The 16012-nt window shown below is 42.8% G+C and overlaps 1 protein-coding gene across 1 annotated transcript in view; it reads left to right on the top strand.

Moving 5' to 3' along the window:
• Positions 1 to 4493: 4493 nt before the first annotated feature.
• The window catches only part of pdzrn4 (PDZ domain containing ring finger 4), a 44429-nt gene continuing 32910 nt past the window's right edge, over positions 4494 to 16012 (top strand). The window contains exon 1 of the mRNA XM_008278909.1: positions 4494 to 4562. Within this exon, the coding sequence (XP_008277131.1) occupies positions 4494 to 4562 (69 nt within the window). The remainder of the gene's footprint in view (positions 4563 to 16012) is intronic.

Genomic DNA, 16012 nt, shown 5'->3' with positions numbered 1-16012 from the left:
AGAGAGGAAGAGCAGAGATGATGAAAGTGGGTGATGTGACCAATAAAAATGAGGGGCAATAAATGACCTTAATCATGATGTCACCTTCTGATGTCCTGCATCTCAGATTTACTTTAGTTTCAGTGAAAAGAAGATGGAAATTTTCAAGCTTTTCAGCATCTGAGACCACCAATGAATATACTTTTGTTTAGAATTTGCTTTGAATTTAATGCAAAAGTGATAATGTCAGCTCAATAATTAGAGTAACAGGTTGGATTTCTGAAATATGAACATGAATTTCACAATATCGTATTTGGAATGCCTCCTTTAAGCTGCCATAGTCTCCCCAAAGTTTCTGCAAAACCTGATATCTCATGTTACCCCAGCCTGATCTGACAATGTTCCAAAAAGGTTCTTGTGATGTTGGACTGCTTATCTTTGTTCTATGCGGCTGAAGTCAGGTCTTCACGTTGTCCTTGGGCAGCTTTGAGGTGTGTTTGGACTCATTATCCTGCTCCAGAAGGAATCCTTCTTCACAAAACCAAATGTGTGTCATGTTTCCTTAGGATGTCGTGCTACTTCTTCTTCTTGGTGCAGACGTCTTCCTCCAAAGTAGCAAAAAATAACCCAGAATGGGATCTTCCCATCACCATGTTGCACTCTTGGTTTGATATGCTACTCTACCATTAATCTCAAACTGCTGATGGGCCTCGCTTTACCCCCTAAGAAGTGGTTTAGAGACCACTAGTCCTCCTCTGAGTATCCACCTCTGAACGGCTTTCTTTCAGCAGGACTTTTCCTGATTTTAGTCTTGTTTATTGAAGCAGCATTTCTATCTCAGGGAACAAACCTTTATGTACTTACCTGGTTTCAGCAGAGTATGTTAGAAAGCCATGTGTGCCCTCTTAGAAACCTTTAACATTATTCGATGTTGAGAAAGTCCCTGTTTTTTTCAGAGCAGTTTGACCTCTGACACGTTCACTTGCCACCATGTTTCTTACTATTGAGGCACAGACGAACTATGGCTGCAAGCTGATGTACTTGAAAAAGCTTCTGATGAGAAAATGGAATCGAGTGTTATCCGACCGTGTGTTTCAATGGAAGGAACACAACCTTTAATGTAACAAATGTGGTTAAATATGACTGAGAAATGGCGCAGAATCTTAATATAGCTTCTTTATTTCACATAACACGACTTCTTGGGTTTTATATATGTTTGAAATCATTGAACTCTCTGATTTTTACGTTTACGTGAAAACATACCAGACCTTCCTGTGGTTTCAGACTCTTGGACGCCACTGTATGTATGTGTGGTACCAGACTATCTCGACACACGTATTAGCTTTCTAGCTGTATGTGTTCGTCAGCAAATCTGAGCTTAAGGATGATCACAGTTGCAATTTATCCGGAGCTTGCAGTCTGAGTATAGGATTACTAATATTACCAAACATCAGCACTGAAGGAGAGCATGAGACACTGAAAGAAGAGAGGAAGGAACAATGAAAATAGTTTTTAAAAAGAGGAATCTTAAAGTTCATTAGTTGGTGATGTCACCCTGAGAAGTCACCTTTAGAGGTCAGTGGAGGCAGCGGTGACCTCATCAGAAAGGGACGGGAGTGGTCAGAGAGAGAAAGGGTTAAGTGTTATCTGGAGGGCTGTATCTGGATCTGCTCCGACGCCCTTGACTGAACCACTATGGTCCCTGTACCTGCATGACTGGTGATAAGGAGGATGACACATCTGTGCTCTCCGCTCATAGTCTTAGCAGTGACGGCTATTCGTCATGCAGACAGGGTGCATCTGCCTCCTGACTGGAAGGCAGCTTTCGCCGCAACACATTTTATACCGTTACCCAGTGCAATTTCTGTATTTCATTGCAAAATAAATTGTGTTACAGCATGAACTGTTCTGGCCTCTTGTAAAGAGAGAATGACCCAAACACGGGCTATACTGGGAGCGCTGAGTTCAGTGCGTCTCACTGAGATGATGAAGGCTGTCCTTGTAAACTGTAGACTGACTTTCTCTCCACACAGTATAAAATGTTGTCGTCTATAGTTCCCTCATGCATGTGTATTTTGTTACTTTTTTTTTTTCTTTCTTGATTCTAGCCTTAGACGGAGCACAAAGAACAAGAAACCTTTGCAGACATGTCAAGAGGAAAAAAAGAAGGCTACTAGATATTAGATGTATTCTGTATGAATATATTTATAATGAAAGAGAATAGATTTTACAGACGGCAACATCTATATGTCTGTTGGTTTGTCTCATCAAGTCTGAAGTCTAGACTAAAACATCTCAACAGCTTTCGGATGCATTTCCATTCAATTTGGTACCAACATTTGAAGTCTTCAAAGAATGACCTCACGAATTTCGGGGATCTTCTCAGTTTTCCGTTGATACCATGAGGTTGACATTTGTAGGTTTTGATGAAATGTCTCGGCTATCGAATGGTTTGCCATGAATTCTGGTACTGGCATTCATGCTCCCTGTCATGACTTTTCATCTTGTGCCATCCTAAAGTCAAAATTCTAAACCATCTTTATGACTACAAGCCTGTAAAACTAATGGCAATCCAATCACCATCTGCTGTACTTTGTTTTTATTGCTGATTAGCAACATTAGCAAAGCACACACATTTGTATTCTGCATGCTTGTCAGATGGGGGTAGACCATGGGCACATAATGCATCGGAGTTTTAGTACAGGCTAGGAAACACTGTTGATTTGGTTAAGTGCTTAGAAAGTTAACTTTTTCTACTTTCTCCTGAGGCCATCTTTTCCTAACTTAAAACAAACAAAAGGCAGGAAAATATTCTGATTCACTTTCTTTCCAAGACCTAGAAGAAAAGATCAATACCACTTTCATGTCAATACGTAGCTTAGCTTAGCACAAAGACTGGGAATGAGCAAGAAAACAGGGATGCACAGTCTGGAGTCTTGCAGTAACACAGTGGATGATGTTGCATACAAACAACAACCAAGATGACACACAAAAACCTCATTCACGCAGCCTTGTCTGGTTTGACTGCAAAAGCTGAAGTGCAAATTTCAAGTGCAAGACTATTTCTTGCTCAGGACTAATAACTTTGTTTAGTTCTTACGAGTCGTCCGGGAAAAAAAACAAACTTTTCTTTTATTAAATGCTGCAGCTGCTTAGAAATAACCATAAAAATGATCACGTTTGAGTCGTACAAGCATTTATCAGGTTGTAATAGCGGACACCGCAGGATAACAAATTAAATACAGCACGTTGTTAGCGCGGATATGTGCAGGATCAACATTTCGTGACTCGCCAGATAAGATCGATAACATTTTGTCATGTTGATAAAAGCGTCTCTCCAAGCATATTTGCTGCTGTAAATCAGCCACATATAACCATAATTTCCAGGAGACAGCTGTAATACCATCACTGCTCTTTCGATTTATCTTCGCGAGCATCTCTGACTCTTCCGTCCTCTTCATCTCCTCCTCTTTCCATCGTCCTCTCTTCCCTTCGCTCCCCCCTGTCCCCTTCACCCCCGTAGAGACGGGCCAGTTGGGCTGGAAGCTAATTTGAAGCCAATCAATACGAGTCTGTGTTTCTTCCTGTGTGTCAGCTCAGTCCGGTGCCCTTGTCTAACTGCCGGCAGAGAGAGAAGAGAGAGGGAGCATCTGTTTGGTGACTAACGCCCTCTGACTGTAAATCTATGGTGGCCACTAAACACCACTCCTCCAAGCATTGTGCTAAGTGCAAAGGGGCTATCTGATTGAATCCAAATGAGATTGATCTCCATGCCAAATCCAGTTGTTAAATGTGGGTACTGACAAATAACCCTCTCAGTGGTTTGATGATGGCATTTTAACTTATATCTGAGTGTGTCTTCTATGTATTTCTGAAATGCAACAAACAGATGCACTCTTGAGGAAACGTACCCCCCACACAAGCAGCACGTCCTTCGCTTTGCTTGCACGCAACCACACTGATGTTCAGATACCGAATCTTCCCAAGATAAGGACCAGTCCCACCTCCCCTCTTCTCCCAGCCCCTTCCCACGAAACAGCCAATGAGGATGCCGTGCATTCATGAGCTGGAGTAGGAGCAGGCATGTGTGAGGCAGCCTGCCACGGGAGGAGGTGTGTCTCCACCAGGCAAAAGTGTGTGCAGAAACAAGAGTGCTGCTCACACTGAGAGAGGAGGTGGAGGGAAGAGAGTGTATGCAGGCATGCAAGTGAGAGTCAGGGGGGGAGGAAAGGAGTGACAGGCAAAGAGGGTTTGACTCGTCCAATAACTGATATATATATACACACACACACACACCACACAGTGAAGGTTTCCACAAGCTGAAACAGTGAAACACATGTGCGCTCAGAGCGACAGAGGGGGATCTCTGAGGATACTCGGATGAGAAAAGAGGTGTGGGGGAGCCAAGGAAGAGGAGCCCGAGTGTGTTTCGCCCCGGGGGGAAGCTCACAAACACGGCAGACAGCGCGCACACACTCCAGCGGGCACTCGGCGCTGTTTCCCTGACAACTAGAATGGGCTGCAATTTGTGCACCTTGCAGAAACGGGAGGAACACTACAAACTGCTGTATGAGATTGCACAGGTAAGAGAGAGGTTTTTCGGTGCGGTTGAAACTTAGTGACGAGCAGACGATGATGTTAAATGTGGCAGGATTGTATTGGTGTGTGGAAAGAATTGGTATTTTCCTCCAGCAAGAAAGTCAAGACAGGTTGAGTTGGAGAGAAGAAATGTAGAAAAAAATGAGTTACTTCCAAGCAGCCAGGCAGAAAGCCGGAGCGTGTCTGTGTGTGTGCATTCGTCTCTCCATCAAAGTGAGTGCAGCTAGTTATTTCTCTTCAGCAGCAGATGTGAGAACAAGTTCAGCGTCTTCTTCTTCCCGCTGTGGCTCCGGGGGAATTCATCACATCTCCTCTTGCCTGTGACTGTGCAAGAGGCAATGCAGTTCAAAGGACAAGCAGCAAATGTGTTCGGCTGTTTTTGCCTTTTGTGTTGTTTGTCTGAAGTGGACTTCTCTAACCTAACATATGGCAGTTTATTATTATTTTTTTTGTCTATTGCTTCTGCCGTGCAAAAATCCTCCTCCGCTGTGGCATTTTTGATGTTTTTGAACAAAAGATACGATTTTTATTGATGTGTTCGATGAGTTTGTTGACTTTTTTTCCCAGCGAATGGTAAAAAAAAACACACAAATAAGAATTATTTTGAATTTCAAATACGTCAGTGGCCACATATTCTTATGTTGTTTCCAAAAACGAGCAGTAAAATAAGGTGAATGAATAACTTGTCATGTTGCACTGGGCTTGGTTGGAATGTGTTGATTAGATAGGAAGTGTCACCAAGTGCGAATCTGGTAAAAACACATTGTCAAAAATGCCACGTTTCTTGTCTCCGATTGCTTTCTGGAGGCTGTCACTGATGTTTTACCAGGTTTCAGGTGTTTAGAGCAACTTGTATGGAATTATATGAACATGCAGGGGACAGTTACGTGGTTTTATAGCAGCACTATGGTTGGAGCTGATTGTGGGCGAACACGTGCTTCGAGTTTGCTCTGTTGTTGAGTACAGTACATTCAAACGTCAGGCCTGGGTTCATTCATCATTTAGTAGCTTACACTGTTACAGAGAGCGGAGAAACTGGATATGGCTTAATGATGCTGAACAATACTGCTGGATGCTGGTTAGTTCAGTAATGTAAAACATACCATGTAGTATCATCCAAAGGGTCAGATTAGGTGTATGCATTTTCAAAACTCAGATTGCTAATTGATGAAAATGATGTTTAATTGTAACAAGGCAGCCAGTTGCCGTGTGAGAGGCTCTTAAAAAATATTATCACTACCATTACCTTTGTATCGCTGCTAGATGCCGTTTTTATGAACCTTATCCACAGCGCTGCAATCTCCAGCTCATTATGCCCTCAGACTAAATGCCCCCGTGCATTAATGAGACGGTGGATGTCTGCGTCGTCTGCCTGGGTGGAGTGCAAGAAAATTAGCCATGCCGATTAAGAGAAACTCTAGGAGGTCGTGGCTCCAAAACAAAGGCACAAGCAGGCAACTGTATGGGAACCAAGTAATTTAACACTGATTGGCTATTTAAATATGCATAAAAAGGATGTGGCCAGGAAAATTAAAATGATGTTTAAAGGAATACTATGACATCTTAGGAAATTTGTCGCTTTTTTTGCCAAAAGTTACACGAGAAGATTGAATTTACTCTCATGTCTGTGTGGTAAAAATGTAGATAGATACAGTCGTTACTTAGCTTAGCTAAGCTTAGACTGTGACTGTAAAGAGGGAGTTGGCAAGTCTAACTGCTTGGCCAGCAGGACAATGCCCCCAATCTAAATGAATCGAGAAACTGGAATTTCAAAAACCTCACCAAGAATATAAAAACTGCATGTCGAGAACCACCAGTCTAATCTAATAAAACAACACTGAAAAAGTTTGGTCATTTTGCCTTGAAATAGGGTTTAAAAAGCCTTTTTTAGCATTAACAAATTCCCCCCATGGATTTCTATTTAAGATTCTTCAAGTCGCGAGTTTCTCCCTTGTAACATCTCTGACGCCACTCTCATGTCCGTTTAGTGCAAATGCAGTGGCCAGTTAGCTTAGCTTAGCATACAGACTGTAAGCACGGTGTAGCATACTTTGGCTAATGTATCTCTAAAGTTCATTATCTTTGTTCAGTTTTCATTAAAGCAAAATTATAATAAAGAAAATTCATCGTTTAGCTGTTTTCTTGTGTTTCCAGCTCTATATGCTAACTTAGCGAACCAGCTGCTAGCTGCATTTCGTCACTGTACAACATATGAGATTAGTATCAATAGGCAACTTTCCACTGTGTGAACTCGGGTCGGGTGAAAGGTGATGTCAATGTTTCCAGGAAAGGTCTTGTAATTGATCCTTTCAATGCTTTCTCTTCTTTGAGTGTGGCAAAACAATGACAAAGGGCAGTTAGTTGATGTACTTCCTGTTCTGTGAAGGAAATGGAACAATGGAGGGTTTGTTATGTTAACCCATATGATGATTTTTTTCTCTCTACATTAACCAGTCAGCATCCAGTTACGCCCAGCAGTTTTTTTGAGCTACCTATCCCAGAGTAGCATTGTTTTTCTCCAGCTAAAATGGCGATAAAATAGGTTCTGCTAAAGGCAGCTTATGCGCTCGGAAGGTACAAAGTTTAGGGCCACACTAAAATACAACAGTCTAGCAGCCTAAGCCTTTTATCTACACCACCTCTTAACTTGGATAATGTATATTTCCCGACTATTTTCATTAGTTCAGATGTGCATTTTCTTCATGTTAAATAACAACTAGCTTAGCTTAGCATAAAAAAAATCAAGGTTAGCTTCCTTGGCTAACTGGCTGCAGCCTCCATATGCGCATTTACCAGTTCATCTACCTCCCAGCAAGACAGCAAATAAACGTGTCTCCCAACATTTCCAACTTTACCTTTAAGGTCAGAATCTAGCATTGCTTATACGGCACACCGCTCAGTGTGAGTTGAACCAAATTGCACTTGACACCCAAACAAGTCGTGCAGGCAGTTTTCATTTGGCATAACACTGCAGCAGCAGATGTAGTGTAAAGTATGGTGTTTGTATAGAGATTGGCTGGAACTAACTCAAAAATGATCCTTATGGTTTCCTCCTATTTCCGCATCACACTGTAGGTGTCCTGGCAGCGTGGCAGATGTCCAAGAATATTGTGTGTGTGTGTGTGTGTGTGTGTTGCTGCTAAACGCTCGGCGGTGTGTATGTGACAGTCGGCGGACACCTACAGTTCTCATTACCAGTGTGAAAGAAAGTGGAGAAAGGGAAACAAAAAGAGAGAACGAGAAAGAAAGAGGGCTCACCAGGCAGTAAGTGTGTCAGTGTGTCCCAAAACTGGAGGCTGAGGGGATTCTGCAAATCCAGAGAGACTCCTCAACAATCCCACTGTCTCTTTTTTTCCTTTTATCATTCCAGACTCATTTCTCCCGCTTGCTTTTTCATACTTTCTCCTTCTCTGTAACCTTCATTAGTCTCCCCTCTCTCCCTCCGACTGTCTCCCTCTCAGCAATCTGTTTCTCCCCTCTCTCATTTTACTTTGGCACCCGCACACAACACTACAGATTTTAAATGTGTTTCTGTTCTGTTTCACTTCCAACAGTGCCACACAATAGGACGCCACCTGCTCATTATACCAGCAGAAGAACCAAAGGATGCTGATAATGTAGCTAAAGCAGAGCTGGAACAGGTGCATAGTGTTAGTGGACTGGCGCTTAATGTGGACATTTGTCTAGATGCTGCGGTGTTATGTTTCTTTTCTCTTCCTTGTGTCATGGTTATTGAGCCTTAACAATGTGATTTGTGGTTGGAAATGAAACATTTAACAGTTGGAGGTGAGAGAGACTTGTCAGTTCAAGACTTGATGCTTGACTTGCACCTTAGGGAGAGAGTTGTCCGGGTTTCCACAATGTCCTTATAGAAGTGTCGCTACTTGGCAGCTGTCTGGTAACATCCCTTCGCAGTTCTGTTGGGATAACAACACTAAACTTCCATCTAAATGCATGGGGAGAGAGCCGTAGCTGCAATTTCGTTGGTCATCTGGACATGAAATGTGCATGTGGGGAATCACAGATCATCCATCCATCCATTATCTATACACCGCTTAATCCTCACTAGGGTCGTGGGGGGGCTGGAGTCTATCCCAGCTGACTTAGACTAGCAACCTGTCCAGGGTGTCCCCTGCCTTCACCCTATCACAGGGCTACACTTAGAGACAGACAACCAAGCACACTCACATTCACACCAACAGATAATTTAGAATCACCAATTAACCTCAACATGTTTTTGGACTGTAGAAGGAAGCTGGAGAACCCATGCTGCACGGGAAGAACATGCAAACTCCACGCAGAAAGATCCCGGGCGTCCTAACCAGAACTTCTAGCTATGAGGCGATGGTACTAACCATCAAGCCACCTTGAAGCCCAATCACACATCAATAAGCGGAAAAATCTCCAAAGAGTTTGGTAGATTTTTACCAAAATAAGATTTCCGTTTGGCGGTTACAAAGCAGTCCATTGGTCTTTTTGTGAGAAAGGTTGTGACGTGTTATACTGCTGCCATCTTTATGGAATTTACCCATAGATCTTATGGAGGAGTGGCAAGTGTTTCTAAAACTCCTCTGGTTTAGATCTGTGTGTGGACCAGAAAGGCCTGGTCACACTGGTGTTCAGAATGTCAAAATTTCAAAGTGAATCATTCCATTGGCTGCAGCGAATCATGGATTTACTCTCAAGAAGGAGCTGGTGAAATGCTATGAAAACCTATTTTTGTACAATCACAAGCCATCTTGATGGTGTCGGCTTCTGAGAGAACGGCTCAACAACACATAATGGAGGAGGTTATTTTAGGGTCATTCCATCTCAAATTATCAGATTTTTAGAACAGGTTTTCCTTGACCGTCTCTGATATGCCTGAAATTTTGATGGTATAAAACTTGGTTATTGAATCTAGTCAACGATGAGACTTTTCATGACTGCTTCCACTTTTTTTCATATTTCAACTCACCCATAATCAGAGACTATGAGATGTACTTTTCCAATATTGGAGATTCTGAATCAGTGGCGTTATGAGAAATAACTGTGAAAATTTCAGGCTTTTGTCTTTAGTTGGTTAGTTTTTCAGATATTGTGCTGAAAGTTTTATTAATCTTGGGGGAAAAAAAACAAACTTGATGTGCCAATCTAAAATTTCACAGATGCCATTTTTAATATCCATAGTTTACATTGGCAAAAGTTTCAAGAAAATTAATGATAGTCAAGCAAAAGGCCCTGATGATTTGTGATGGAATAACTCATTCCCCTGTCAGCCAGTGTTGTACCATCTCGCTTCATGAACCCTAAAGAGTGAAACTTCCAAATAAAAGCATAGACTTCTCCACTATGCATGCGTGTATTGAAAGTGAGCTTATTGTCCCATTAACCAACCAAACTAACAAGCTTCCTCACTGAGCGTCGGCCACACAGTAGTTGCTTTTGTATGTTTCTTGCACTGTGCTGTTTGCTCTCGCTGGTATTGGTTTTGTTTTCAGGACAATACTTCATTTCATTCATTAAAGACTTTTATTGGGGAGAGAAAAGTGCTGAGCTCAGTCTAATCACTGCTTCTTAAAGAGTGTTTCGCAGTTTCCCAGCTACCAACCAGCTCTGAGAGCGGTCACTCCCACACCAGGCTCCTACAGCCAAATATGTTGTAGTGACACACAGATGAATGTTGCTGCTCTACTTTCTAGTGAGGCCAGGCCTTCAGGGTGATTTTTCTTTTTAAGGAGGTTACATGTCTTTTGTGGACGAAACAATGGCGAAATGGATTGCAGCTATTTTGGAGTTATGGTAATGGTTCCCCCAACCCAAAAAACAGGCATGTAGTGTTTGGAACAGACCAATTCAGCAGCTTTCATTTTGAAAAAGTAACAGAGCATTTCAGAAGCCAATTCCAGTTTGCAGCCTGCAGGCTTGCCCTGCTGTCTGCTACACCACTGGCTATCTCTGTTCACACAGCTGCACTGTTCTGACAGGACTGCTGGCTGCACGACCCCAGATGCCCAGCGGCCGCAGAGAGATTTATGACTCTCGTCAGACCATTTACATTCAACATTTCATTTGTGACTCTGTGTGTATGTGTCTGTGCACACTCTCACCGCGGGGCTCCATTCAGGCGCTAGCACATACCGTTCTGTGTATTTCGCTTGTGGCTGTGTTAAATTGTCCCACAGCCTCTGGCCTTTAGAGTCTCACAGGAGTCGTATGTTTTATGCTTTTAGATGTGCCAAAGTCTGCACTATTGTATCTGACAATACTACACTATGCAACAACGTGCAGTAGTTGTATTTATGCATTTATGCCACTACCTAAGAAGAACCCCCAATGATGCTTTGTGAAATGTAAACCATAGTAAGGGTCAGCTGAGTGCAATTTGGTCAGATGTGGCCCATTTGACTGTGTGGATGTTGGTTCCAATAGAGTACATAGTCCTCCAAATTTTTTCTTGTAATCCTTAAGATTTTTATGCTATAAAATTCAGTTGTTATTACTGGTTATGCCTGCATATTGTTTCACAGAGAGAATTTGCATCAGTGGATCCAGCAGTAACAATGAAAACTACCATACAGAATCCAGGTTGTGCATACACATGTACATACACAGAAATGCTTTTTTTGTTTTGTTTTTTTTAAACAATGTGCAATTTGTTCTTCCTCTGCTACATTTCTGACAAAACACCCACTCCATATGTTTGTTGCCACTGGTGGTCGATACATATGTGGTCAACCCCATTACCAAACAAGACAGTCAAAATTGGGCGACAAAAATGGTTCAGAACAGTTCCTTCACTTCAATATCTCGGCAGGTTAAAACCAGAATGCTCAGTGTTGGGTAAAAATTATAGTCATGGCAAATGGTTAAGGTGTGGTTTGGATTAGGCAACAACAACACTTGACGTATGTTAGGGATAGAAGTATAAAGACCATAGCTGAGGTGCTAATTTTGTTCAGAATCGATGATAATAATTTCTGTATTGCACCGGTCATTGTCAATGGAATCGTTACAAGTGCATTTTATACTTATTACTGCAGGTAAGTGCCATTATTTGCAGTAACCAAATTGGCCAGGACTGACTACTTAAAGCTGATGTAAGCAGTATTTTGGGGCGACAACCTTTCAACATATTGTATTTCAAGAGGTTTTAGAGGAAACTAGACTTCTGCACCTTCTCTTGGCTGATTCGTCAGGCTTCAGAAGATATAGCTTATGAAGGACCCAGGTCAGGTAAATGTACATATTTAATGTAGAGACCTTTCAACAAGGTAGCATTTACTGCCTTGTTATTAGGCAATCAGGTGACTTGTAAATTAGATTTGTACCTTTTCCCTTATATGTACACATATATAAATAAATATGGGTGTATGAATTAGGTCAGTCTTGGGTGTGTCCTCCAGAGACAGATGCTGTGCCTCATGTCCAGCCTGTTAGACAGCATGGATGGGGCTAGACAGACACCTCCTCCATCCCGTCACCACCTATGGTGTCCAGCGAGTGCCACACGGAGCAGGGGAGGCTGTGGTCAGACCCACACAGCCGTCACCTCCATATGGCCAAGTCAGACCTCGACTGTGATCTCATCCAGATCGTGGATGTGAAATACACCGGCGTTATCGCCTCGCATCGGCCTGAGAGGTCGGGCTTTGTCAGAGAAGAAATGAGAAAATGCAGTTATCACGCAGCTGCAGCAAAAATAATTACGTGGTATTAGATTGAACATCATGACACAGAGAGTCTGGGATTTAGGGAAATATTGGATGGGCGACGAATATAATCCTCCGCTCCCAGGTTTGCGCCTCTGATTGACGTGTTGTGTCGATTAAAATGTGCTACAGATGAAGAGAACTGCTCAGTTATCAGGAAGGCACTACATCCACACTTGTTTTGTGTCCGTCTGTCTCTCTCTGATGGGATTTTGAGCTTTGCAAGAAGGTATTGGCTGGACTGACCTTTCCATTTTTCTTCTTGCATTTTTCGGACCAACAAGTTGTCTGCCTGCCTCTGTGGGTCAGCGAGTTTGACCTTTTCACCTGGGAGCGTAATTCCACTTGACAAGTCTCTCTTACGGTCTCACACTCACAAGCTTGTGCAGTTTTGAATGGACGATTTGTATTGGATGTCAAAACAACCAATATATTTTTGGTATTTTATCTGATCACTCTTATGTATTATAATATCACAACAAAACTTTTTAAATCCCATCCTACGCCCACTGCACATCTTTACTTTTACTTAAATTGGGTAATTTTTTTTCCCTTTTCCCTTAAAAATGTTAATCTAGCATTATGGAAATGAGCTCTGCTGCTAAACACAGATCATCTGGTGTCTTCCATCATGGTTATAGTTGCTCGTTGGAGCACAGCATGGTGATAATACCACATGATTTAGAGGTGCATATGGCCTCGTCACCGGCGCCATGGGTAGCGCGTCTTCTGGTTGCACGCCAAAAAAATGGAAAGCAGAAAACGGGCGATTATTCAATGCCAACTTAAAAGAGAAAACGGCATCTTTGTGTTGCGCTAGAAACAAGTGAGATATCTGTTATGTAAAATTAGCTTTGTGTGTTTATCTACATGTATTGTGAAGTGACAATGATGGATACACGATGGCTTCTGCTCATTTAATGTCATGTGTAGGTGTGTCTTCCTTTGTGTGTTCGTCTGCCTGGCTGTGAGCAAACATATGTCCATCTATGTGTGTGCGTAGGTTGGTTGGGGAGGGTCACAAAGTCAGGGGAAGACAGGTCCGGTGAGGCCGGGGGTGGTGGAGGAGGAGGAGGAGGGCAGCAACAGTCGCCGTTTCGCTCCACCAGCCAACAATCTCCCCCTGTGTTGGCTCTGATAAGCCCAGGATGAAAGCCTTTTTCAGTGGGCAGAGTGACACTCCTCACCCCCTCTCCTGTAACTCCTCCAGCCAAGGCGAAGGACGCTCGCACACAAACGACACGGCGACGTCAAGAGGCAGATAGGCCTATTTGCCCACGCTGTGTACATTCACGCGCCACACGGAAGGACAATCACGCAGGGTCTGTCCATTCATCAGCTTTACTGCGTTTTCTCCCTTTTTTACGACTGTGTAAAAATGTCATTCGAGCTCTTAGCACCTGACAAGGGGACTTATCAGTTGTTATCAGCCTCTTCCCTGATTACCATACTCGCCGATCAAGCCGAGTGGCCTGGACGAGATGATACGAGGCGGGAGAGGGAGAAAGAGGAAGGGCGGGGTGGAGCTGGATGAGGTGAGCTGGAAGACGCTGTGACAAAGAATGAGGGGATGGTACAGTGAGGGGAAGTCATACGCCATCAATAAGTCTTTTAAATCCCCCCTATTCTCCTGATTTCTCCCTCCTTAACCTCTCCAAAACAGAAAGTGCCTCCCTCCTCCTCTTCCTCCTCCTCCTCCTCCCATCACTTATCAGTCACCAGACACTGTTTCAAGTCCGTTCCATTTCACTGCCCCTGTCTGTCTTCTTTGCCTATTTGTCGTCGTCTGTCTATCCGACTCATTAATACACTTTGGCGTCACCCCACCTTCGGAGGTGCCGCGGATTTTCTCCAGAAAGACCCTGTAAAGTAAAAGATAGCGACGAGAGGCACAGGAACCGCCTGTCATTCATGTGTGGCAGGGAGAGCCAATAATTTTGTCTAGTCTCACTGTGTGCGCTGTCAGCCGGTGACTGTTATATGGTTTGAAGTCAACCTTGTGCCAGAATAACCTAATAATACACCTTATGGCCACATGCTGCAGGCTATGTTTTGTCAGGTTAGACAGATGTTACAACGAACCATCTGGAGCTGTTATGGATATGTTGCAGGCATTTGCTGCTACATGCTGCAACACAAAAATGCACACATACACATGAAATATGCACACACACAAAAAAAAATGTCCCTTGATATTTAGTCGTTGCAGGGGGGGAAAACGCGAAAGCACAACTTCTTAGCGATAAAAAAAAAACCTCCAACACCCTTCCCATTAGCATAAAATTTCCCCCAGTCAGATCTTTGGATGAGTTCTTTGGCAGCGAAGGTGCAATTCTCATCTGAGACCAAATGTCAGTTAAACTAAAAAAGGAAAAACCTTCACTTTTTCCCCTTCTCTTTATTCTCTTTGCCAAAAATTTCTCCATCATGCATAACCGTCCAGGGAGACAGAAAGAAACAGTGGCTCTGAGTTGTTTCCAGCTGGTTGCTTGTAATATGTTTTTCTCTGACAGTCACCGGGACACCTGTTCGACAGCGTTTTCGTCAAAGCAAAATAATTCGGCATGCAGTTTGTGTCGTAGCGGCGGCGTTAGCATCGCGCTTAAAAATGCAAATGGACTGTTGTTGTGTCACTGTCAAGTGTGTTGTGAACCCACGGGGTGTATCTTGGGTCCAGGTGGTCTGAGGGGAGATTAAGTTACAGCAGGGAGCTGGTGTTGAATTCCCACTTAACCAACTTGGGTTTAGAAGTCATTAGGCCCACTCTGAGCCTGGCATCGAGTCCAGTTACAGATAGAATAACACTAAACCATCTGCATAGTAGGGGGGGTGATTACATTTAGTGCGGGGTGTAACCATAAGCCTTATGCTGATATGAGAAATGCCCTCAGGATGGAGGTTGGCTCAGGCACTGTTGTTTTTTGTTGTTGCGTGTGTTTGTGGAAATGTATTGTGTGGTGCAGTTTTATTAGGGCTTTTTAGATTTATGTGGCCATTAGCATTGGGGTATGTGGGCTATTTTCCATATAAAATACATAATAAGTGTATATGTACAAAGGTTTAGACAGAAATCACCCAAAGATATTCATGTAATAGAACAATCCAACATTATTGCATATTTCTACCCAACTGAATGAATTTCTGCTGGAATTTAAACCACCTCTATGTGCAATTAAAGGACCACTGTGTAGAATTTATGGGGATCTACTGGCAGAGAATGGACTGGAGTATTCACAATTATGCTTTCATTAGTGTACCTGTAACTATGAATTCTTGCTTTCCTTGACTCACAATGAGTTTTTCATATACAAACCGTGGAGTCCACCATGTTGCATTGCCATGTTTCTACAGACAAAACAAACACGGCGTCAAAACATGGCCTTCAGCGATTTTATCCACCCAACGTTCTCCTACATGCTTGGAAAGGGAGTGGTGTAGGATGAGTATTCACTTGGTTGCGAGCCTTAGTCCCACCTAGATGCCGCTAAATCCTACACACTGGTCCTTTAAGGCCTCCAAAGGTAACAAAAAACACATCTTTATCATTGCAACAACAAAAAAACCAATGTGAGTGTTTGCAGAAAGATTACTTGTAAGTGTCTTTTCAAAAACACAACAAATACCCATAACAGAAATGACTCATGTGAATGTTTTCACATCCAACAAAGCTATGGTTAAAGTTTGGCCAGACTAAAACACCAAAACAATTTTTGTTATGGTTTGGGAAAGGTTGTGGTTTGATT

Source organism: Stegastes partitus, unplaced genomic scaffold (genome assembly GCF_000690725.1).
Source record: "Stegastes partitus isolate 25-593 unplaced genomic scaffold, Stegastes_partitus-1.0.2 Scaffold137, whole genome shotgun sequence".
In the NCBI taxonomy this organism is placed as follows: Eukaryota; Metazoa; Chordata; class Actinopteri; family Pomacentridae; genus Stegastes; species Stegastes partitus.
Note: the sequence above shows the minus strand (reverse complement) of the source record. Positions and strands in the feature narration are given on the sequence as shown.